This window comes from Pezoporus occidentalis, unplaced genomic scaffold (genome assembly GCF_034315485.1).
Source record: "Pezoporus occidentalis ecotype Australia unplaced genomic scaffold, CSIRO_AGI_Poc_V1 ctg120, whole genome shotgun sequence".
In the NCBI taxonomy this organism is placed as follows: domain Eukaryota; kingdom Metazoa; phylum Chordata; class Aves; order Psittaciformes; family Psittacidae; genus Pezoporus; species Pezoporus occidentalis.
In genome coordinates, this window is record NW_026912995.1 from 1,419,770 (window position 1) to 1,445,479 (window position 25,710).

At 45.2% G+C, this 25,710-nt stretch overlaps 1 protein-coding gene across 1 annotated transcript; it reads left to right on the forward strand.

Moving 5' to 3' along the window:
* Positions 1 to 1,082: 1,082 nt before the first annotated feature.
* Positions 1,083 to 24,976, forward strand: NR1D2 (nuclear receptor subfamily 1 group D member 2). The gene is made up of 9 exons (XM_062607188.1): positions 1,083 to 1,300; positions 1,331 to 1,391; positions 4,384 to 4,644; positions 6,251 to 6,339; positions 7,289 to 7,433; positions 8,876 to 9,492; positions 13,005 to 13,190; positions 17,004 to 17,214; positions 22,182 to 24,976. The coding sequence occupies exons 2-9, from the start codon at positions 1,376 to 1,378 to the stop codon at positions 22,376 to 22,378; spliced, it is 1,722 nt and encodes a 573-aa protein (XP_062463172.1). The 5' UTR covers positions 1,083 to 1,300; positions 1,331 to 1,375; the 3' UTR covers positions 22,379 to 24,976.
* Positions 24,977 to 25,710: the final 734 nt, after the last annotated feature.

Here is a 25,710-nt window from a genome sequence, read left to right on the forward strand (position 1 = left end):
TGCCCAGCACTGCTGAGCAGGCAGGGGCTCTGTGAGACAGCCGGGGACAATGCAGCCGGGCTTAGGAAACAGTTTTGAGGAGGAAAGCTGAGGGTATGAGGAGGACAAGAAGCTTTTGCTGTAGGAATCTGGAGCTTGGAACGGTGGTGGGTGCTACCTATGGACCTAGAGGAAAGCTGGATGCCTCATGGCTGCTGGGCTGCAGGCAGAAACACAGGAAAACTCACCCGTTTACCTTATTCGAGAAGTGAGGAAGCTCTCCCAAACTGACCCGTTTACCTCATTCGAGACGAAAGGAAACTCACCCAAATTAGGAGGCGGCAGACTACGTTTAGCTGTGTTTAACCCCCGCTCCTTGACCTCATTTAACCTCAGTGCATTCCTCTTAGCCGGAGGAGGTCAAAATACACCGCATTCCCCCTGCCTCCGGGGCGGTGAGGAAGAACATTTTGGGCTCCACTTCGTGGAGAGCCTATCCTCCTTAGCGTTGACAGGGGTTATGCTTCTTTATGGGTTCCCTTCTGGGAGCAGGAGGTAGGAGAGTGGAGGATGTCCCCCCCCACCCTGGCGGAGAGCCCCTGCCTTGCACCCGCAGTGGGTCCTCTGGGGGCTTTTCCCCAGATGTGCCTTTCCCAGTTTTGGGAAGGCGGGAGCGGGGGGAGATCCGCGCCTGTGGCGCGTGAAGCGGTGTGCGCACCGCCGAGCTGTTTGTCCCGGCTTTTCTTTTCCCTCACAAGAGCAGGGAGCACACCCGCGCTCGCAGCCGCTCCGGCGCGCAGAGCTGATGAGCTGCGGCAAGCCGAGCACCGGCATTTCCTGCCGCTGCTGTGCGCGGAGCGGCCACCGGCGGATGCTGGCACTGCTGCGGTGCTCCGTCCCCGTGCCCCGCAGTGGGCGAGTGGTGACCGGTTGCGGTGCCTTCACCACAGGGGCACTCCCCCCCCCCCCCTTCAGCACCGCTACCGCCGCAGTGCCCCCACGCACGCGCCCGCGGCACGTGAGCTCCCGCGGCCCGCGCGGCGCGGAGGAAAGTGTGTCACTGGGTGAGGGGGGCGGCCGGGGGCGGGGCGGGGCCGGCGGGGCGGGGCCGGGGCCGGGGCTGGGGCCGGCGGGCGGCGGTGCCGCACTCCGCGCTGCTCCCGATCGCTTTTGTTGTAAAGGGGAGGGCGCCGCGGCGGGTACAGGTGGCATTTGCTGCAGCCGCTCTGACGGGACACAGCGCGGCTGCTTCCCGCTCGCCCGCTGCATGTAGCGCTGCGGCGGGAGACGGGCGCTGGAGAGACTGAGACCGAGCGGAGCTGAGCACAGCACAGCCGTGCCGGGCCCGGCGGAGCCCAGCGCGGCGCCGCCCCTGCCCCTGCGGGAGGAGGCCGCCATGGAAGTCAGCGCTGGTAAGCTGCCGCTGCGGGCAGGGGGTACGGGGGGGTACTTGTGCACGGGGTAGTCCCGCCGGGCCGGGCGGGCCAGGGCTGCCGGTGGCGCCGCGGGGTGTGTGTGTGTGTGTGTGTGTGTGTGTGAGCACGGCGAGCGGCGGCGCTTGCCCGGCCGCGGCCCCGCTGGTGCCCGGGACGGCGGCGCGCTGCCTCACATGGACCCGCCGGGCGAGCCATGTGCGCGCTGTGTTTACGTTCCGCGCGGCGTGCCCGCTCATTGGCCTTGCGGGGCGGTGACGCGCGGATTGCATAATAGTGCCGGGGCGGCGGCGCGGGGCTGCTGGCGGCGCGGACACGTGAGGCGGCCGCTGTTTTGGTGACCTACATTCGGGGCGGCGGCGGCGGGGCGCGACGGGGACACGTGGGGCTGCGGCGGGCCCGGCTCCGCCCCCAGCCGCGCCAGGCCGCGGTCGAGGGAGGGAGGGAGGGGGGGTGCCCGCACGCGCGCGGCCGTGTGCGGCGGCGGGGGCTGCCTGCTCGCCGGCCCCGCACGTGGAGCGGCCCGGTGCGCGGGGGAGGCGTTGTGTAACGGGGAGGGGGCGGCGGGACGGGCCCTTCCCGCGCAGCCCCGGGTCCTGCTTCCTGCGCCCTTCTCTTCCCCGCTAGCGAAGGGCGGTCAGTAGTGCCCCCGCAGCGCCGTCCTTGGGGCCGGGGGAAGCGGTTAAGCGTGGACCCAGTTTGCCGCCTCCTTCGCTCTTCTGTATCGCTACACCTTCCTTTCAGATGCTTGAACGCTACGGTGTTTCCCCCTTCCCCTCATTAATTGAATCCGTGCGCCGGGTTCCCTAAGCAAAACCCAGGACTGCCTTACCCACCGGCCGTCGGGGGTCCCTTTCTGTAGGGGATCAGTTTAAAAAACCCAACCAGTGCACAGACCAGGGGCTTTGTTTTGAGCTGTCACCCTGAGCTAATGTATGGGAATTGACTCTGACTGCTGGCCAAACAAAAATAAGGCTTACAGGGAGACATAACTTCTAAAATAAGAAAAGTAATGGGGCTCTTGACCGTGATGCAGACAAGACTGACAAGCTCCCTAGGATACAGCAGTAGCACAACTCTGGGGGCTCCTTAGGCTTTCGGAAGACAAGGAGTGAACCTCCCCATAGGCATACCCTTCCCATGCTCCCCTGTGACATTGGTGTTACCCTTGAGAGAAAAGGAACATCAGTGTTTATGAGGCAGGGTTTAGCGATAGTGGGGCAAGGTGGCAGCGTGGAGGAACACGGGAGTTCCCTGCAGGGACTGTGTTTGTGTGCCCTGCTTTGCCCTTTGCAGATAAGGACGGTGCCTGCTAAGAAGGAGCCTGGTGCTTCTCGGAGCAGGTGGACTGCGAGCTTTGACCTGGCAGAGGCACGTGCATCCAGACCTTTGTCAGATGGGTGATGTCTGGCACTAACACGGGTGTTTGGCAAAGTCTTTTCCTCATACTGTTGCTGGCCCCGTGTCTCCCTTGCAATTCTCCTTGCTCCAAAAACCCCCAATCCTGAATGTGTGCCGTGCTGCAGGGAGGATTTATTGGAACAGAACACAATCTGTGCAGGAATGATGGCTGTGGTGGGGCATAGGGGCACGGGTGCCTAGGAGTGTGAGAAGCAGCTTGCATGTAGTGCACGTGTCACACAGCTGCTTGGTCTGACTTCTGCCCCACCAGGCAGGGGATCCTGTGCTGCATGCTTTTTTTATGGTGTTGGTGGTGGTTTCCTTGGTAGAAAACATTAGATGATAAAGAGGAAATGGGCCAGTGAAGCTGCTGCAGAAATGCTGAGAGGACCATTACAGCTGATAGAAGTAATGAAAATTTGTCTACCTGCAAGCAGTGATCTTTCCAGGGTTGTATAACAGCGCTGCCTTTGTCTGTGAGGAGGTGATGTCTGATGTCGGGAGCTGCAGCCCCAACCTGCCATGCCAGCTCAGTTGACCAAGGACCCTAAAGACACCAATGCTTTTATTCCTCCAGAGGAAGCCAGCCTATGGCCCTTGTAAAGTTTTTAATCCTTACTGGTGTGTGAAGTTGTACTGAGTTGTCTGTGAAGACGCTCTAAATAGCAGTACAGGCATGAGCTTGCGGAGTGTAGTTTATTTGAACAGTCGAGTGGCTTTCACTATTGAAGTTCTTATGTGAAGTAATGTTTTCACATTGGCTTTTGAAATGCTGAGCCTTGGAGACAAACTCCAGTGAAGTGAAAACAACCTTCTCTTGCTTAGAAGCAAGAAAAAGGAACCTGAGAAAAGCCATTACTGCTCTGAGGTCTATCTGAGGACAAAAAGCTGTTTCATTTGAGGGATTCTCAAGTGCGTCAGATAGCAAGATGCGGCAGGACAGAGACTGCAAATAGCAGCCTAGCAGGTGGAGTTTAGCTGCTGCTAGAAGTGCTGCAAAGGCTTGCAGTTGGACAAATGGTGCTCAGTAGGTTAACCAGGCGGCAGTGCTATTACTTTCCCTTGCCCCCTTCCCTTCTGTATCATGAGCACCTCCCAGTCCTTCCTTTCTGTGCCTCTGGCATGCAGCCTGCACGAAGTCTTTCTCCCTGCCCTATTTCTGTCCCTAACCTAGCTTGTTTGCATTCCAGCTCCGCAGCACTGTAAGGGCCTGGCTTTGCTGTGGCTCCTCTGCTCAGAGGGTGGCCAGGGAAGCCCTCCCTGGGCCTCCCCGTGGCCTCTCCCCACTGCCCCGTCCTGCAGCATGGTTTGTTGCTCTGTCCTTTGGGTCTGCTGTTTCAGCTTGACTTTGATCAGAGGAGGCTGATAAGAGGAAAGAAGGGGATGGGGCAGACTGGGAGGTCAGCCCTTGAAAACAAATGGAGAGGAGCAAGTTGGAGGGAGGGAAAGGAGTGTGCCCAGGAACACGTGATCTCTGAGTCTGGTGGTGCTGGGTCATGGTGTGGCTCACATGGCAGCGGTGCATGTCTGCTTGTTATGTCACTGTGCTGCCTTTTTTTTCTCGCCTTAGGGGGTGTGATAGCTTACATCAGCTCTTCAAGCTCGGCATCTAGCCCAGCCTCATGTCACAGCGAGAGCTCAGACAGTGGTTTCCAGTCGTCCTCTTCGCCTGTACCATCTTCTCCAAACAGCTCCTCCTCGGAAAGTGGCTGCAACGGCCGGGGCAGCGAGGGCTCTGATGGGGCACCAAAGAGCGATCGGCTGGAGGAGACTATTAAAACAAACCAGTCGAGTGTTGCTGGCTTGACAAAAGGCCATAATGGAGTCACAAGTATGTTTGGTGCCAGTTCCTGTAACCACCGTTTCCCCCCTGTGTATTGCAACCCTGTGTATTACGACCAGGTCCTCTGTGTGGTTTGCTGTGAAGGCATTTCTGTAATTATCCGTAAGCCTGGAACTAAAGGATAGTCCTTTAAAATGCATTCAACTGTCGAGCTCCAGCTACTTACTTTGTGCTGTTTTGGTAATTGGAGGGGATCAGTGATAAAGAACTATATTTAAACAATTTTGGAAGGGCAGGAATCAAACTGAGTACTGAATTGAGCATTTTACCACGCACTCGGCTGGAATTCAGACTAGTCTTTTGAAGGCTCAAGTCTTTTAATGGCAGAATTGTTTTATCATTTTCATTTGTTATGAATCTAGACTAAACATGTAGCATTTCTACCTTAAAAGTCTTCCCTCACCACCAGGCCCCCCTTTTTTTTTTATATATAATGTTCCTATCCTAAGTTCTTAGTAAGAACATTTACTTCCTCTTAAAAATTCACTATCAGCTATGTTTTTGGTGTCACGTCAGAGTTTCCTGAAGATGCAACCTGTTTTAAACTGCTCAGGCGGATGTGTGAATGCATGGATATATAGATAGATAACATTTTTAGCTCAGTACTAGCTAGGTAAAGAAAAAAAAAACCAAAAACAAACCCAGATTTTTGTGGTTTGGTTCTTTTTCAAAACTGTGAAAAAATAAAGTTTTAGTTCCTCTTTACAAATGAAACCCAAATGTCAAATACATTATTTTTCCTGGTAGAATATGTTTCTGCAGGAGTATTTCCAGCTGCCTTTGTTGCTCACTGTTAAGGTAATTTTGTGGTTACTGAAGTCACTGGTAAAACTCCCATTGGCTTCATTGAAAGCAGTGTTAGGCCAGCACTTAGGACTTGCAAAAAGTCTTTACTGAATGTATTGACAAGCTGAAATAAAACAGGTGGGGAAAAGTTTAAAAAACCCAAACCATGAGCATATTTACAGGGCTGAGAAAGTACTTTCAAGTTCAAACGTGCAAGTGTGCCGATCTGGATATGCACTCAATTGGGTAGTGTTTACGTATGAGGATGTGACTGAGTTACCAGTTCTAAATTGTTATCAGATAGGTAGAGTGTATAGCTTGTTTATGAAATATAATAAAATAAATGTCCTTTAATATTTCCATTTTAAAGAAAATATGTTAATTCTCTGTTGGGGAAACTGTAGGCTTTATATGGGCTTACTTTGTCCTGATGGAAAAACAAGTTGAGCCCAAACTTTGGTAGCCTAGTTAACTAAATGGTCCCTTTAAAAGCGTGTGAATGTAACCAGACTTTCTGCAACTCAGTACAATGCTGCTGTGATTGAAAGTCCAGTGAATACATGCTTTCTCCCTGTCCTGATGAATGCTTCATGTTTGTCTTCCTCCTTCCCCCCTGGCCCTCTCTTGCACTGGTAGCTTCTGAACTGGTCAGGGATTTTGTATGTTCTTGTTTGTTCCTCTGCTGTGTTTTTTGTATGTTGAACTGACCTGACATATTTTGCTTTCAGTCTAGGTTTTAAAAGCTGGAAACACTCTTTTCAGTTGTCATTGGTTTTCTATATCCTTGACTTTTCTGTTCTGATTCTAGAATTTAATGGCATGGTTCTTCTTTGCAAAGTCTGTGGAGATGTCGCTTCAGGATTTCATTATGGTGTTCATGCCTGTGAGGGCTGCAAGGTGAGCTGTGTTTCTGCTCACCTTTCTGCTGGTGAAATTGTCAACTTCTCCCCATAGGGGAAAGGGGGTGATGCTGCCAAAAAAAAATATTGGTATGCTTCTCTGTTAAATTTAAATCTGAGAAATTCAAGGCAGTGTGTAAGTTGCAGGAAAAGGCAAACCACTTAGCAGGACACAGCATCTTCCAAACTCTGCAGTGCTTTCAGTTCTTGTCCCTTGTCCAGTCCTGCCTGACCTGGAGTGCACGGCAGATAACAAGACCTGCAGACAGAGGTGGGAAGGACCATGTCACGCCAGACATGTGAATGTTAATTGCATTAAGAGATAGTGGGTGTGAGTTGTCGTCTGGGCTAGGACACAGAATGAAACAGCTTCAGAAAGCCAGTTCTTTATCACAGGGAAAGCCAGAACTATGTGCTTGCATGTTCATGCATCAGTAAATCTGTATTTTCTAATACTGTAACAATGAAAATGTTGTGTTCGGTGACAGAGCTTATCAGCTTAAGGGTTATGTGAAGGAACCACCTTTGAAGGTCATATGGGACAACAGGATGGTTTTGTTGCCAGACTGGTGATTGAAGTCAAAAGATCTGATTTTGACTTTCATCTTTGTGCTGATGTCATAGGAGATTGAGTGCATCTCTTAGAAACTGTCAGTGCAGTGACAGAGGTAATACTGGAGATATTTTGCTCTTAGCTGCTGACTATGCAGGAAGCAACTTAGCATCTTCTATAATTAGAAATCATAATTAGTTTGCATTATACATAGATCACACACAAAGTATGTCATGAGCAGTAGCAAGTTCTGTAAACTCACTTTGGGCTGATGGCTCTGAAGCAGCTTATGGGAGGCAGGAAAGTTTTCTATGCTTGCGGAGAGGTGAATCTTGGCAGGAGGATTTGACATGTGCTGTAATAATAGTTCTGGGTTTTTTTTGTTTGCTTACAGGGTTTTTTCAGAAGAAGCATTCAACAAAACATCCAGTATAAGAAGTGCTTGAAGAATAACAATTGCTCTATAATGAGAATGAATAGGAACAGATGCCAGCAGTGTCGTTTCAAAAAATGCCTGTCTGTTGGGATGTCAAGAGATGGTATGTTCCTGAGCAGTGGTCCTCTCAGAGGGAATATGCTGCCTGCCTTGGAACCGATTGCTAAGGGTCTTAATGGCAGATAACGCTGCCAGCCCTGTTGTCAGGGTCAGGTTACCTGTTTGGGAGTGTTAAGATCAGCTTGCCTTGCTCCCTGACCATCCTGAACTGGTAACATAATACTGTCCCTGGAGGCTAATGCAGTGGGATACTCTGCAGTGGTCTCTTAGGGGTATGGTTGTAATAAGAGTCTCGATTTTGTTTCTGCGAGTTTGCGTTGTTAGTGTTGCTTTTTCCATGAAAGGGAATTCTGCCTAAGCTGATAGTCTTAGAGTAATCATTATAAAGCCTAAATAGTTAGGTTTGGGTGCATGGGATGAGCATAATGACCGTGTACCTGCTGGGCTTTTTTTTTTCCCCTTGGAGGGAGGGGGCAGGCAAGGAGGAAAGGGTAATGTCGAGCTGTGTCTCTGACCACCTTGCTTGCTATCCACTCCCTGTGACATTTTAAAATGTAATGCTGAAGTTGTAGTTCATTTATCTGCTACAACTTGATGTCACAAACCAGAACTCTTCCTCCTGTTTCACTTTTTAATTTTCTCAGGGTGTTTATTTCACAAGAACCAGGAATCTTGGGCTGTTAATAATTTAGTGGGTGGAGTGTTAAAACTTATCCTAAATAATTGTTCTGAGTTCTTGTCGTGCATGCGAGTTATTTCATCCCCTAGGCGCTTGTTTGCACATAAGGTTGCACCTGCTTTAATGAAAGAGAGTTAGTTACAGTAATGATGGACTACTGCACAAACATAATTACATCAGTCGAAACTGGTTATAAATCCTTGTAAGGCTGTGGTTGGATGGGCTGGTAGAGGCAGTTGTCGATTCTTAGGACAGGGTCAGAAATGCTGCAGCCACAATAATGCCCATCCCCTTGCCATCAGAAAATGTCAAGGCAAAGTTATCAGGAAAATGTACCAAGGTAAGTTGCACTCAGCACTGACTCTTGTTTTGGCAAGTTATGTAATTGGTCTATGAGGAGCGGTCTTGTAGGACATATTCAAATATGTTCTGAATTGTGTTTGCGTTCAGCTAATTGTCAGTTCACAAAGTTGTACTGGTTTGGTCAAGTCTTAAAGCCTGACAGTTAACTAACAACTGTGTGTGGTCCATAGCCAGGTTTGTAGCAAAAGGGGAAAAGGCTTTAGATTATATGCTGTAGAGCTGCCTTCTCTTTGTATGTCAACAGTAGCGTGTATTTCATAGCTCAATCCTTGACTTCAGTGGTAATACCCCTGCTGTAGTACTGGTGAGAGCAGTTAATGTCTTCCTTTGAAAGGCAGGATTTTTGATGGGGGTGTGTATTCTGTGTGTGCCATGTTAACGCTTTCAGAATTGACCTTCTTTTTCTCTCCTCCTCCCCCACTTTCATCTCCCCACCTTCGTAGCTGTTCGATTTGGCCGTATTCCCAAACGTGAAAAACAGAGGATGCTGATTGAAATGCAGAGTGCCATGAAAACCATGATGAACAGCCAGTTCAGCGGTCACTTACCCAGTGAAGCATTAACAGAACATCAAGATCAGGCACCTCAAGAAGACCTTGCCTCCAAGCCCAAGCAAGAGCGGGAAACCATCAAAAGCCCTTCTTCCCCTCCTGGCGCTGACATGGCGAAGGAAGAAGTGATCGGTATGGTCACTAGGGCCCATAAAGACACTTTCATGTACAACCAAGAACAGTCCCAAAACCCAGCAGAGGTGATGCAGCCCCAGAGTGGGGAGAGAGTGTCAAAGAACACTGAGCAGTACATCTTGAGCAGCAACCACTGTATTAGTGGGCTCGGCGGCCCTCAGTACCCTGAAAGTGAGCAGCATCTTGGTGGACAGTACAAAGGAAGAAGTGCAATGCATTATCCAAGTGGGCACACCATGTGTTTCCCAAATGGCCACTGTATGAGCTTCACCAGTGGTTATACTCAGCGACTGTGTGATAGGATCCCGGAAGATGGCTATTCTTCAAACAAGAGTACCACTTACTCTTGCAGCACTGGAGGAAGAATGCATCTGGTATATTGATATCAATTGTTTGATATGACTTAGTAAAAGGCTTGGTGATGGCTGTGATCCATCTGTGCCACTTCAGTGGAGCTGCACACTATTGGCACAACTGCTGAAACCTAAAATAGAGACATGAGTTTGAGAGTACACATTGTGATGAAGGGGAATAATGGCTCAAGTTGTGTGGAGGGTTTGAAATCATAGAAGTGATGGGGTTTCTTGCTTTTTAGCAAACTGAAAATAGTCTGATGTCAAAGGTTGAAGAAAACTTGCAGGTTTTGCCTGGCTTGACTTAACATGAAAATGGGTGTTTATAAATAGAGCTTATAAATTGCCTTCTTCACTCAGTCTTGAAGACTTCACTTTAAGATATCTATACAATCGGATATGCTGTATTTTCCTTCAAGGCATTTGAAGCAAATTTCTGGGTTGAAACCTTGGGGCTAGGATTTTAAGCCAGTCTGCATAGGCTGGTTTTGTTACTGGTTTTCTTGAGGTTTTTTTTGTTTGTGTTGGTTTTGGGGTTTTTGTTTGTTTGTTTTTCTTGGGTGGTGTTTTGTTTTAACAGGGCTAAGCCAATTTTACAGGCAGTGTAAAATACAGACTCAGTGGGACCCACAGGTTGCATATCCTTCTCCCCAGAACATCTTCAGCTCTGAGCAGAAGCAGGAGGAACATGCACAGATGGAACTGCTTGTTGGTTGAGGGTCTTTTCTGTAGTACTTGCTCAAGTGTAGCTCTGAACACGCTTCTAGGAACCTTAGATGACTTTGCTATCGCACTTTCTCACTGAATTCTTAACAAAGATTTTCTTGCATGTAGATTTTGGGTTTTTTCCTTTCCTTAACAGGTCCCTCCCTTTTGCCTTGCACCTGCTGTTCCTCTGCCATTCAGGCAGCTGGTTCTGTAAGCCCCTTAAAATAGATTGTCCTTCTATTTATCACTAGAATTGCCTGGGATGAGGGAACATAACATCCTTGTTCTCATTCTGCACTCCTGTCAAGAGGCACGAGCCCCTGACCTTTCTGAAGTACTTGAGCTGCCAGTGGTTTTCTTCCTCTAAGTTTGTAAAGGTTCTTGACATGTTCTTGAAGACCCCTGAAGGTCTTCACACAGTGAAGGCTGCTTATCCTGATGCTGGGTTTTTCTTTTGTTGTTGTTTTTCTTTTCCAGTTTTGGTTTGTTTTTTTCCCTTCTTTGGCTACCACAGATGTGGACCATGCCATTGCTAGCAGGCTCCGACTTTAATTGCAGACTCTGGGCAAATAATAATTCCCAGCTTTTCTTCCTTGCAGGGAAAGTATGTGGAGTCACTGCAGTGGCATTCTTGGCACTCCTGAGAAGCAAGAGGTTAAACCTGCCAGTATGGGCAGACAGGGAGTGGCCCTGCCTGTAGAGGCCCAAACCAGTCATTTTAACCTGTGCATAGTAGCTGCAGGGAGGTTTAACACAGCTAATGATGAGGAAACAAAACTGAATCCAGCAGAGCACTGCACCCTCCCTCCCTGACATGAATGGGGGGTTTGACAGGGAACTTGGATTAGGATACGTCTAAAATGAATCAGTAGCAATAGGGGAGTGCAGTTAGTCTCTGAACCAGAATAGAGACAGATGTTCAGGAATTTGGTTTGTTTTTTTTACTCAATACCTGCACAGAAAAGAACAGGTCATTCCTGACAAGGGTTCTATAAAGACAGCTAGTGACTGTACAAGTTGACACCTGCTTCCATAGGAAGCCTGTTGGAGTTCACGGAGAGTCTGGACGATGCTCTTAGTCCTGTGGTGTAGTTTTAGGTAGTCCTGCAAGGAACAGGGAGTTGGAAGAGACTTATAAGGATCGTCAAGCCCAACTTGAGATATTCCATGACTCTTGGGCAGAGGTCTCAAGAGAGCTTAGACATAGTACATAGAGGGGAAAACTGGTGGTTTTCCTGTGGGTCAGAGTGCCTGGGAGTTAGGGTAGATCATCGTAGGATGAGAAGTTGAGGTGCTTTTTGTGTCCGATTCAGAGCCAAGTGCTGAACCGGATTCTTTGTTTTCAGAGCGTACTGTGCTTTTAGCAATACTTGTGTGAACTGTTGCAATACCATCAACAGAGCAGTGGTTTAACGTCTGTCGTGCTTCTAGTTGTGTGCCTAGACCTGTTATTTTACCAAAATATTTAATGATTCTCAGTTTATGGGAAAGGTCCCCCTTTACTCCATATGTAATCATTTGGGTTTGGGTGTTGTCCTCAGATAGAAGTTATGTTGTGATTCACAGCTGAACCAAGAAATCTACAATGCTGTTCTTCGACTTCAGAGGAGAGAGAAAGGGAAGAGCTTTCTGTGTATTGACTGCCCAGTTACCAACTGGCATTTGAAAACAAATAAACAAAACCCAGCAAAAAAAACCCACGTCAGAAATTTACATCTATCTCCATCTTGTTTTCTCTAGCCATTGCTAAATACACAAACGCACACTCCTGCATGTGTGTATATATATCTGTTGAATATATTGGTATCTTAGGATCTTCCATACAAAGAATTGCTAGGCAATTATCAGTTTCAACATGAAAAAGCCAGCATAGCTCTGAGAAATTGCTAATCTGTTTCACTTGCTTGGCTGACATTATGTAGTATTACACCCACCTTTTAGTATACCTGTGAGGAATACTTAAAGGAATTCTCATCCTTGATGACAGGTGAAATGAATATTAAAAGATTTAAACTTCATTAAAAGATGCAGATTTTAGAAAGCAGAACTGAAATTATCTCGGCGCATTAGGTTGGGTTTTACAGAGGGAATCTGTTGGCAGTCAGCCTTGACTGATACTTCTTATCTCATTGTAATGGATTCAGACTGTCCTACAAAAAATTGCTGTATGTTTGTATAAAAGAAAGAGCATTTTTTGCTCTTTCTTGTGACTGAGCAAGATTGGCATATCAGTTCCTTGGTCATCCTCCTTCAGTGATGCAGATAAAAATAAACATCTAGGAGGGGAAGGTTGTCTTGGTAAACCCATGACTCAGGAAGCCAAGGCTCGCTTCCTTGCTCTGGTGTTGACACGTTTGTCACCTTGACTGAATCACTTTAATTGCCTGCAAAACAAGAAAGATAGATTAGAATGAATGTAGTAGTGACTGTGAGATTGCAGTTGATTGTGAAATCGTGATTAATTGTGAGATTACAGGAGTAATGCAAGCAAAAAATCCAGAGGTCTGGCATGAAGTTGAGATCAGGGAAGAACAGCATAACCTGGGTTCTCTCAACATTTCTGCTATAAGTGATGTTGAAGTTGCCAAGGTCAGCAAATTTAGAAGCAGATTGCTACTGAACTGCTGTGGTGGGTTTTTTTTGTTCATTTTAAAGGGAGGGGGAGAAATCCAGTTGCTTTGGGAACTGGCTGAGGAATACTAATTTTTTTTCTCTGTGCATCATTATTGCAAAGCTTTCTTGAAGAATAAACCTGCCTTTTTCAAGTATTTGTTAGTACTTGTAATGATAAAGAGTTGTTTTCTGCATGTGTTTCCTAAACATAGGTCTGCCCAATGAGTAAGACTCCCCATGTGGACCCAAACAAGTCTGGCCATGAAGTCTGGGAAGAGTTTTCCCTGAGTTTTACCCCTGCAGTGAAGGAAGTGGTGGAGTTTGCCAAGCGCATCCCAGGTTTCCGAGATCTCTCCCAGCATGACCAGGTTAATCTTCTGAAGGCTGGGACCTTTGAGGTGAGACCACTGTGTGTATATTGTGGACCTGACAAGCTGTGCATCAGTCTGACCCCCTTAAAAATAAATAGAACTGGATTATATGGGGCAAAACCAGCTTGTTCGTGGATGCTGTTTCTTTAAGCTGATGGTGCCAATGCTTCTGTTTGGTCAGATCTTGGTGAGCTGTCCCTCTTCCAACAAGCTCAAAATTGCTCAGGCTTTCAACCTCTTCCTCTTCCCTGGGCAGTAATAAATGAGTAGCGAGGAGTTTATTGGGTTTGCATAGGAGGAACTACTTTGAAAGCTGTCTTTGCTTAGCCTGGAGAGAAGCAAAGTGCATCTGGAAGGGTGGCTAGTTTAGAAAGTTACCTATTGACCAGTTTTGTAGAGGAAAGTCTTTATCACTCTGTATGTCCTTCCTTCTGCCGCTGCGCTCCCTACCAAAGCCAGGGCATCCTGACCAGCCACCACTAGCCTTTGGTGGCAGTTGGGGGTTGCTGAAGCCTCCATCTCCAACATAGTAACACTGGTAACTAGCTGTACTACTGCAGTTCTGTAGATGCCGTACCGCCTGCAACGTGACTCACAGACTAATCCCACCAAGTCCTTGTGGTTAATTTCATCCACTTGTGATCATGACATATGTACGAATTAGTGGTGTTAAATTGCAAATGATACTGGAGAGCTTGATGCTGTTTTATAATTAGTGACCTTCACCAAGAGACCTTTGCTTTAAGGTTTAAGTTCCTCTTCCACACTCCTGCATCTGTTGGAAACCATACACGTTTTATAAGTATTCAAATGTCAAGTTTAAACATAAAGGGCTGGTAGAGCTGAAATCCCAAGTATTCAGTGTTGTGTGCTTTCCTGGGGAAGGCAGGACTGGTGATGTTTTTGCTCTTGTTTAGTTGATTTATTCGTTCAAAGAGAGATGCTGGATTTCATATTTACTTGAACTGAAGCCATTTCTTGTGTAATGTGATGGGTCTTCCACCTGCATTTGTTTAGCCTGGTTCTAAAATGGGTAATTGTTGGGCTGGAAAGTACAGGTTACACTGCAAGACCTGGTGCCTGGAGCATGTCAGTTCCTTTGTTTCTTCTATTTTGCTGTCATGTATTTTTTGCAGTTATACTTATTCTTGACCTTTTACAAGTCATCTACGGCTCCTGGAGCTAAGGGTTGTATTTTCACTTCTTCACTACAGCTTGTTAAACTGGTGTTCACATTACACAAAAATGTTAGTTCCTTCCTCTGTAAAGTGGTATGCTGTCCAGTGCCTGCGAGGAGGGTAGAGAATCAAGCCTGAACTGTTCCTAGAATGCAAGATCAAATCTTCATGTTTTGCATGTAAAATGTTTGGTCCTGCCTTTTATTCACCTCAAGCCTATTCATATGCCTTTTTGCCAGTTACAAGCACTGCTGATAAGTTACTATATCAAAGAGAATTAATAATAATGTATGGCTGCATGCTTATCCCTGTTCACTTATTAATGAAACATTAATGATTTCTGTTACCAAGCTGGTACCTGTAGTTAAAGGCCTATGTTGGCATCTTAGCAACAGGGAAAAAAAAACCATAAACAAACAAACCCCAACAAACAAACAAATGAAAAAATAATGCTGCAGAGCACTGGAAAAAACCCAGACCCAGCAGGATTTATGAAATCATTGCAGTAGATGCAAAAACATCTTGAAAGCCTGGTACGTACAAGGTCATTTCTTTTTTCTGGGTAACTAAACTAGGATATCCCAACATCTGCATGTTAATAGAAGTAGCTGAGTAAAAGTACTGCCTCTGAGCCTGTTTTGGCTCCCTTCGGCACCGGTGTGTGGCTGTCTTGGCGCTGTGCTTACCACTAGCTCATATTCAAGGAATGCTTGTTTGTCTGGGGACAAGAAGATGCATGGTGACTATGTTGGTGCAGAAGCAGCATAGCTGTGTATAATTACACATATGTAAGCTAAGAAGCCCTCTTAAAACTGGGGGTACTGGGGACCTTGCTATATAGTGGTGGGATCTACATGGCCTTAATGGGAGCCAGGTCAGAAATAGCCATGAGCCTCAAATAAGGAAGTCAACTGGATTTTTAGTTGGTCCTCCCCAACATCCACAAGCCTCCACTCCAAATGTAGTTGATGGCAGAGCTAAGAAGGACCTTGGATCCATTGGGGTAGTGACTCAATTTCTGGGGGAGAAGTGAGCAAGCACTTACCTATGTGGAGACTTTCATGTGCTTATATTGCTATGGTCAGGTGATGGGGTTGAGCAGGTATATCCTCAGCATGCACAAATAGGAATCCTGAAGTGAAATGGGGTGAATTAATCATGTGCTATGCCAGTCTAAACCATTCTTCCTTAGATTAGAAGGGTGACATTGAAATCTATAGGTCTTTTCCTTAGTGTAAATCAACAACAGTTTCATGGGCTTCATTTTTGAATAACAGTGTTAATGCTGGTTGCTCATTATTTAAAGTTAATGTTTCTAAAGCCCAGTTTGGTAAGGGAAATAACCATATTTAACTGAAAGGTTGGGGTACCTGGTAGGTCCCTGCTAATGCACAAGTTCAGCTGTGTCTGCCTGCCCTTTGTGTCCTTTTCTTGTATTCTGAGGGTTTCTGCACGCTGTAGTCAATATCATCAAAGGACACATAGCTTAGCTGACAGAGGTGAACAATATATAGTGCTTATGTGTCCAGCAAGATTGCTGCATGTCATTTGGCTGTTTAAATTTAGGAGCAGGTCATTTAACGTGCATGAATGGTGCTTGAATTCTCAAACATCTTCATTTTTTTGAGCCCTCCTTCTTTAAAGCTTGTCAAAAGCACCAGTCTTTGCTGAAAACCTGGTTCTCTTCTCAAATGTAGTACACATTTAAATTCATGCAGTTATGTAGGGTAAGTGACAAGAGACAACTTTCACACCAAGAGATTACTGCAAGTCTGGAGTTCTAACTAGTGCCAGTTGGTTCATTTTCTCTAAATAAGAAGGCTGTTCTGTGCAGCTTAAACCTTGGACAAGTAAATAAGGGTGTTGAACGTGAGCAAATGAAACTTTACAAGCCATTCCAGAGGGAAATGTTCACAGTACGACTGAGAAACCACAAGAGAAATTTCAGCCCAGAGGGGTAAGTTCAGCACATGTCAACTGCTCCAGCCCAGGTGCTTATACCAAAATGGTATTCCCAGCTGCAGCTACAGACCAGGTGCTGTTTCAAGCCCTGCTTCCCTTGACTTTTGAAGGCTGTACCTCTGGCTTCTTTCTACCAGAGCTCTTTAACATTCCTGTGGATACAGTGATGCAGCATGGTACTTTCCCAAAGAATGCCTAGTGGTGCAGATGATTAGGTGGTGTAAATCAGCATTGTTTCAATGGAGCTGCTCCACTTTACACCAAGCAAGAATCTGGTTCAGTATCTTCATTTTGCTTTTTGTGAGTGTGGCCAAGAAAGCCTTTCTTTTAATGCTCTGTATGCCTTTGGCTGTTCGATGGCTTAAGCAAGTTGACCTACCGGTATATTTATGAATGGCATTGTCTTTGTGGCTCAGTCTGTCTGAGGCTTACATTTTAATTTTCCTCCCTTTGGTATGCTATAGCCCCTCCCCTGCATCCACTGACAAATTTCTTCACTTGTTTGTTTCTCTCAGGCTGCTGGGTCAGAGCTTGCACTGATTTTGACAGGTCAATAGCATGCTGTCAGTGTCTGTGTAGAATGCTTGTACAGCAGTTAATGAGACAGTTGGAATGATGTTAAAAGGTTTAATTTTTTCTTTGGCTTTCCTTGAATTCTGACTATATTTATGTGGTTTTGTTCTCTTTTTTCTTCCACCAGGTTTTAATGGTACGGTTTGCGTCTCTGTTTGATGCAAAGGAACGTACTGTCACCTTCCTGAGTGGAAAGAAGTACAGTGTGGATGACCTGCATTCAATGGGAGCCGGTGATCTGCTCAACTCAATGTTTGAATTTAGCGAGAAACTAAATGCCCTGCAACTTAGTGATGAGGAAATGAGTTTGTTTACAGCAGTTGTCCTGGTATCTGCTGGTAAGGAGAGAAAGTTGAATTGCACCTTTGCCAACTATTAGATACATCTTTTTATTAGAAGATTCCTGTAAAATGTATACCTGTTCTTCCACATCTAAGTGCAACTTAGTAGGCTTTAAGCTACTAGCAGCCTGTCAGTTACATATCTGCTTTTTTTGATACTGCCTTTTGGGAAGATGTGACAGTAGGCTTGTATTTTCTTACTACTTTCTGTAGAATGCAAAAATGCATCTCATAGCTGCCTGGTGGCCATTTAGAAGCTATTTGTCTGACTTTTTTAAGTTTCCCAGGACAGCATCAGTGAAATGACTCCTGACTTGCACAGCTTAAGTCTTGGGAAAAGGCGGTGTTTCTACTTCCAAGTACTGTCATGGAGGTCTATTGCATATTTTACTTAAATCCAAATCCAGCGGTTTGATCTCTGCCTGTGTCAGCAAGAAAGCCCTATTCATCTGCATTGTGACTTCTTACCACAAAAGGTCTGCCAATCCACTGACATCTTTGCCAGCCTCGTATCTTGTTTCAGTCACTGGATATACAGAACACCCTGGCCCACATTCAAAGAAGGATTAAGCACCTACTTCTGTAGTATTATCTAAAGCCTCAAATTAGGCACATTAACTCTGCATATAATGCCTGAAATACAAGATGCAGAATCCCTGCTTGCTGGGTAAGGAGCTCTCTAGAGGTAGCTAACAGGAATGCTAGTAGTGCCTACTTAAACAACAAGCCAGCATTTGGGGGCCACTTGCTTCTTTAACAAGTGTACATCTTCCACATGAGTGGTTTAGACCCACATTTTCCTTATCAGGAAGGGGCACCCCAGGCATGGTGCTGTAGGCACATGAAGCCTCTGTAGACAAGGTGGGACAATTTAGTCTAATACCTTTGTGCTATTCAGGCCTAACTGAAATGTTTTAACAACGATGGACAGCTGTAGCCTTTTCAATTTGTAAGTGGTGGTAATGAGTAAAGGGTGGTACAGACTTTGCAAGCTTTGAAAGCTAGAATGAATGGCAGCATGCAGCAAGCATGGCACTGTAGTCAGCTAGTGAAAATGTTCAGTTAACAGAGAGAAACCTGGGGGTTTAGTTGCTTTTCCAGACTCCGCTTTACAAATTTTATCTTAAAAACCTAAATTGTCAAGAACTGGAGATAACGTTTAACTAAGGACTGAGAACCAGGCTTCTTCCCTCATTGTGTAATGCTACAACCACTCTTCTTGCTAGCTCAGCTGCTGGGCCCTAGAATGACACAATTGCTGTGTCACCTGTTTTGAATGTAAGTGGCTGTATCTGTTCTGTTAAATGTGCTTATAGCCCCAAACCAGCCTCCTCCAGGCTTTTAGATGGTGTTTCATGCAGTTGCTAGCTCCCAGTAGGGCTTAGCTTAGGGATGGTCTGTAACATGCAACATGTAATATCAGAATCGTGCAAGATGACAAAAAGAGGTGGAGTTTGGTATTCAGCCTTCTTGCAGCTGCTGAGGATTTTTCAGATCATAGTTTGGACATCACTGCTACCTAGCTTAGCTGCTGTGTGATCTCATCTGCAGTCTGATAACAGCCTTCCTGGACATCTTCACAAGCTGTTTCTAGGGCTTTATAAAATACAGCTTTGCTAGTGTTTTAATGCTTATCCTATGTTCCAGACACAGTAGCAGCCTTGATGATCGCTGTGAGTCTAGCAGCTTTCAGATCAACTTCACTCTGTAACTTGTAACTGAATGGAAGTGCTGCGGTTGTTACTTGCTCAAGTGAGTAAAGTGAGCAAGCTTCATATGTGGGCAGGTGCCTGAGAAGAGCAGAATTGTCCTCCAACACAGCTTTTGTGGAAGCCAGGAGGAGAAGGTACTGGTAGAACTGAAGGATCATGGGCACTTGTTGATTAAACAGATCTTGAATGACAGATCCTCTACACTCTGCCCCTCAAGGAGGAGGGGTAGAGTAATTTCCCATAAGGTGGAGGAAGAGCTCAATTAGAGAAGGAGGAAGGGTTCAGGAATAGCATTAAAGAAGATGACATGGGGATGCAGGCAAAGGCAAAGATGCTGTAACTGAAAGTAGAACTGAAAGTGGAAGAATAAAATCTTAATGCAATTAGGATGACTCCATCTCAGAAAGAAAGCTACTCAAGAAAAGATTGTCAGGAAGAAAGCCAAGTAGTCAAGATTTACATCAGCTCCAGAAGCAGACAAGAGTGTCGGACTGTTGAATCCTGCTTATGTGATCCAGAATGTAGCATACCATGCTGCACTAGTTAAAAATCTTTTAAATTAAAAAACAAAAACCCCCAAAACAATCCAAAAACCCATGAGCAAACCAACCAACCCAAAACTAAACATCAGTGGGGAAAAAAAGAAATGTTCAGAACTCTCTTAGTGCTAGTAGGGAGGAGACTTGTCAGAAGCATCTGCACATTAACACTGGATGAATACCCAGTCTTAGGAAGGGTATTTAGAATGTGCAGAAAGAAGCAGGAGTAGTAGCAAGGAGTGCATGTAACTGTGTAGAACCTCTTGTTTTGGTGTCATATGCAAAGAGAGGAAAAGCGGGGCCATACAGTGGAGATGTGGGAGTATTTCTGGTGGTGCTGAGGAATTACATTTGTACCATTCCAAAACTGAAAGAACCTTTGGCTTCAGTGACCTAGATGTGTTGAAGATGAAGGAGAGATAGCAATTTGGATCATGGGCTCTAAAGAAGGGAGAAGCAAGGTGGAAGCAAAGCTGAAAGAATGTGTTTTTCACAGGACTAGATACCAGATAATCTCTTAACTGAGGGTGATACTTTGTGGTAGAAGAATGTATAATACACACCCTCTATTATTTTTTCTTATTGGGATAGTACTAACAGAAACTTCTGCTGGCCACTGGGAGCAACTAGAAGTAGGCTAAGAGGGAAGGAGAAGAAAGACTTGCACTAATTGAAGAGAGGAGCCTACAATAACTTGCTGGAGACAGCCAGGAAAGACTGGACTGCATTCTTCTGCCTTCAGAGGCAAGGCAGGACTGTTGCCGCTCCACAGAGCTCTTGGGAAGTCTCATATGGCTTATGTTGTCATCTCTGCTCAGGGTAGAACAATCAGGTTGTGTGAAGTGGGGGGCAACTGGGGTAGATGGTTTAACCAATAAAGGCAGAGGGGCATTTCCTCACTCATGCTGTCATGGAGAAAGCATGACAGTCTTCACTGTTGTGGTTTAAGCCCAGCTGGCAACCCAGAACCACACAGCTGCTTGCTCACTCCCCCTGCTCCCAGAGGGATGGGGAGGAGGATCGAAAGAATGTAACTCCTGCGGCCTGAGGTAAGAGTAGTCCAGTAACTAAGGTATAACACAGCTCACTGCTGCTACCACCAATGATAATAATGATAAGGGAAATAACAAGGGAAGAGAATACAACTGCTCACCACCCACCGACCGATACCCAGCCCAACCAACCAGTGATCTAGCACTTCTGGGTAACTGGCCCCCAGTTTATATACTGGGCATTACGTGCTGTGGTATGGAATACTTCTTTGGTCAGTTTGGGTCAGGTGTCCTGCCTCTGCTTCCTTCTGGCTTCCCCTCCTCCCTGACAGAGCATGAGACTCAGAAAGTCCTTTGTCAGAATAAACATTGCTGAGCAGTAACTAAAAACATCGGTGTTATCAGCACTGTTACCGGGCTGAAAGTCAAAACCACAGCACTGCACCAGCTACTAAGAAGGAGAAAAATGACTGCTACTGCTGAATCCAGGACATCACAGAAGAGTGGAATGTGTGCCAATAATTTGATATTAATCGAAGTTCCTAATTGTTAGAATAGAAGGTTCTGGAACAGTCTTTCTGAAGAAACAAAACACATTAACTGCTTCAAGGTGAATCATTAAGTGGTTTATTTAATATTTTTTCCCCATAGCAGTAGGGACCTGCACCAGTCTGGTAGGACTTCCTGGACTCTGTTCACCTGAGAGATCTGATAGGATTGACACTGACAGCATAAGGAAGGGATTCCCACTCTGACTGTAAGATCTGACTCAGTGTTATTCCAGAAAGCTGTTGTCATTCTGTGTCCCAGTTCGTGAAGTGCTTAAGTATGTGTACACATCAAAGCACATTTCTGTTCATGTCCGTCACTCGTGTATGTATGTGCCCTGCTGAATTTACTTAGTGTTTAAGACAGGATACAGTTTGGAAAAAACAGCTCCTGTGCATGGTTGTTAGATGAGGCATTTTGCTTAAAAATCCATCCTTTCAAGCTGGTTACTTAGGTTCCACCTAAGGACAGCAGGCTTGTTCTTAAATACAATTTTCTGGAAAGGGGTGATTTGAGCATGGGATGAGTGCAGTAAGTGGAAGCACAATATTTTTCTTCATGTTGAAATTCTTCCTCAGCTGGGAATTTTTGGGTGCATCATGTTTCACTTTGTAGGTGCTTCAGAACACACTCGGAAATAGTGGCCAGTCATGTCAAGGCTTGTACTTCCCTTGTTTTGGGGATCCCATTGGGCGGATATGAGTGTGGGTTGTCCCGAGTGGGATTTCTCACTCAAGCATAAACTTCCAGTTTAAGTTTAGGGTTCTGTGTCCAGCCTTGAGAAATGTTGGAACTTCTTGCTTTCATATGTCCTCTCTCCTTGCATTGAAATCTGTGAATCAGCAAAACATTTAAGTGTGTGCATCAGTCTGTCCTTTGCTGGAAACATGGGTAAGTGATTACAGGAAAGGTGATTGAATGATGCCAGGTCCACATGAGCTTAATACTTTACAAAGTAAATAACATTTGAAAGACTTTTGGTATTGTGGGTTTGAAACGTCTGACATAAGTATTTAATTATTCTTGTGCTTGTTAATGTAGTGAGTGATTCTTGCAGTGGTTTTATGGTGCAAAGTATGTAACTACATCCATTCAGTCTTCCCCCTTCCTGTTTTTCTCTCTCTTACCCCCCCTCTTCTCCACCGCCAATCCCTCCACCCCTTTCTTTTTAGATCGCTCCGGAATAGAAAATGTCAATTCTGTGGAGGCGCTTCAGGAAACACTAATCCGTGCATTAAGGACCTTAATAATGAAAAACCACCCCAACGAAGCCTCTATTTTCACAAAACTTCTTTTGAAGTTGCCCGACTTGCGTTCCTTAAACAACATGCACTCTGAAGAACTCTTGGCCTTTAAAGTTCACCCATAGGCCTTTAGGTCTCATTTGTACTTGGACTTGCCTCGTGTTAAAATGTTTTGTGCTAAAATATGTATTTATACAGTTGTACCACTTGTTGGAGAGAGAGAGTTCACAGACTGTGAACAATTGATAGCTGTCCCTTAACCATGCAATAACGCTTCAGCAGGTGCTTTCAGCTAGCGGCGGCGCAGCATTCAGACTCCTCCAAAGACATCCAGACCCAGCTGTGCTGCACTTCTGTGGAGGAGGTTGTGATAAGCCCCAGTAAATATGGACTGTTCTTTCCTTTAGAAAAAAAGAACCGCCACTGCCCTCTCATGTAAACTGAACGCAGAAGAGCTGTGTATGTGCATACAGAGCATGGAATGGGGTGGGAACGATCCTGCGCTAGTAGGAACATGGAAGAGCTGATTTAATTGGTCTTTCACTTATCTTATAGATGTATGTCTGTCTTTTGATAACTCACTCATGGTTTCCACTGTTGTTATTCCATTAAACCTGATGGAATGATTTCAGCCTGCACCAACTCTTCACTGAGCATGTGTTCATGCCATGTGTATATAATATAAATAATTAAGTAATGAGTGTTTATGGCTATATAAAGTACAGAGTTGTGTGTATATATGTGTATGTATATAAATAGTTCTATACATAAAGTATACATATAATTTCTTCACAATATTTTAAACTGTGGAGGAATTTAAACTTACAACAGAAGGTGATCTATGGAAAGAACCAAATAGATGCACTTTGCATATTGCTGAACTAATTAGCTGACCATTTTTTAGAAAACATCCAGTTTGCATTAATATGCTGTGTTTGTTAATTTGAAAAAACAAAACTAACATCAAAACAAAAAGACCAAAACCAAACCCAGAATGGCACCAAAGGGGCAGAGCAAGATTCAGTTTATAGAAGGGGTTTGTGTGGAATCTCAAGTGGAGAGGGTTAGTTGTGTTGCAACTGAGATTGTCTATTGCCACTGAGGTTTTTATATTCTGATAAACGTTAAAGAAGCACCAGATGCTCTTCAGAAACTTCAGCACAGCCAGAAAGAAGCTATCAAATGAATAACAGTATCTATCAGAGGAAAAAAAAACACAAAAAAACAAACAAAAAAAAAAGTGGGAAAAATGTGTCCATGGTTGCATTTGGGTGTATGTGTGTTCTGTGTTTATTTCTTGCAATACATCATTTTGCTGCTTCATTGCTAAATGAGAATTGAAAATGAAAATGTGAGATTCCCCATGTCTTTTCACAATCTGGGCTTTGTGGTTCTCATGTCTGTTCTCTCCACCGGTGCGTGTGCATGTGCGTGTGTGTGTGTATGTGCAGAGAAGGTGCAATGGATGGTCTGGATTTTTTTTCTTTTAAAACTACCACAAAACCCAGCCAAATAAATGGGACTTCTTTTTTTTTGTTGTTTATGCCAGTAGCAAATTACAAAGCAAATCCTCAAGGCTAAAGATTCTGCTGGTTTTCCATCTAGGAAAGTGGTGCTCTATGGTTTTTTTTCCCCTCCATTTGTAGCAGGACCTGGCACCAGAAAAGAGAGACTTTTAAAAGTGTTAATTAGCTGTGTTTATGTTTTGCTAATGTGGGAAGAAGCAGCTCCCTTAGGCTGTGTTTAGTTACCTTAGAGAGGTAGGTAGCCTTCTGGGACTGTAGTGCTTGGTAACACTACTGTGCAGAGGGAGAGACCTCTCTGGTTATTGCTGTGTTCAGGTGTATGCAGTAGTTGAGGCCAGGAGCCAGGAAGCCACCAGACTGCAGGGCTCTTGCTGTGCAGGAGCAGCTCTGGCACATGAGTGATTCAGTGGGAGCCCTTGTGCCTGCCATGGAGCTGGAGCAGAGGCAGACCTCAGCCTGCTCCTGAGCATCAGGAGCTGGGCAGGGGATGGGAGGCTTGCACCCTACCATGGCTCTGGTCACCTTTGGGCTAGGGATTTCCCCTTGCACAGTGGTAAGGAGTGCTGGCCAGGACCCTGAGAGCAGGAGAGGTCATGTGCTTGAACACATTTGGCCTTAGCTTTGGCTGTGGAGAAGAGCGCTTTACCCTCCTCCACTGCTGCAGGGAGAGCTGCCCTCCTGCATCGGTCTGCTTTAACCACTGGATAATGGCCCCTTCGTTCATACAGTTTTGCTATCCAGATGTGCTATCCATGGCATACTGTCCTAATTTCTGTTAACAGTCTGCATCCTAACAGTATTATTTGTTTGATAACTTCAGTGAATGGTGCATTGAACCATTCAAACTTTAGAAAGGACAGTCATGTTTTGTATTGTTTAGGAGCTAAAATTCTTTTTAGACCCCATTTCAAATGTGGAAAGTACAGTTAACCATTGGTTGGTTTGAGAGGGAAGGAGGCTTCTTACAGAGATTGCCACCCTACAACTGTGTTTTGTTGTGTTTTGTTTTATTTTCTTTAAACTGTATTATTAAGCCTTTAGGAATGTATAACCAGGACCGAATAATTACTGCTTATTAAATTTTTAGTTAGATTGACCATGTATGTCTATAGATAGGTATTCTAACTTGTGCAGTTTCATTTGAGATAATCTTCCTGTACATAATGGAAAAACTCAGAGGAAAAAAAAAGCCCCAAACAGATTGACTGAACATAAAGGTGATTAAAGTACGGTTCCAAAGTGATCCATGTATTACCAACCCTAGCTGGACTCTCAGAAGAAAATCTAAACTCATTGTGTTAGCTGTGTATTGTGAGCTCTTCTTTTACTGTGTCACTGGTTATACACTTGTTAAATGCTGAGATAATAGACTTCATGCCAGGCATTTGAGTACTGTAGATTGGGTCATTGCTGAAAGATTAATGTACTGTATGACTTAAATGAAAATTTTTATTCTTGATTTTATTCTTGTTTTGAAAGATTAAATATGGGCATTACATCAGCAAGAGAAACCGTGCTTCTGTGTTCTTTGTATAAAATCTAGAGGGGAAGGCAACATGCTGAGATGAACAAAGCAGAAGTAATGGATGAGAACATCAACTGCTGTGACAGGGGCTGCGCTGGTGTATGGTGGCTAGGAGCCTGTGTCTTGGTCCACTTGTAACACACATCTGCACTGCCAGGGGGTTGGCTGGTGCAATTTTGGGGGTATTGTCAGTAAAAGTGGTAGTTATTTTAAACACCTTAATTACCCTCAGGAATTTACCTTTGAAACTGAAAATAGGATATGGTTTAATGTCTGGTAAATGTAGTCTTAAGGATAGGTTAAAAGAGAGGTAGATGGGAAACAGCATGGGAAGGGCAAAGATCTGTTTGATTTTTACAGCTTGATTTCCTAGTTTGAAGTGTTACTGGTTAGGAGACAAGCTTCT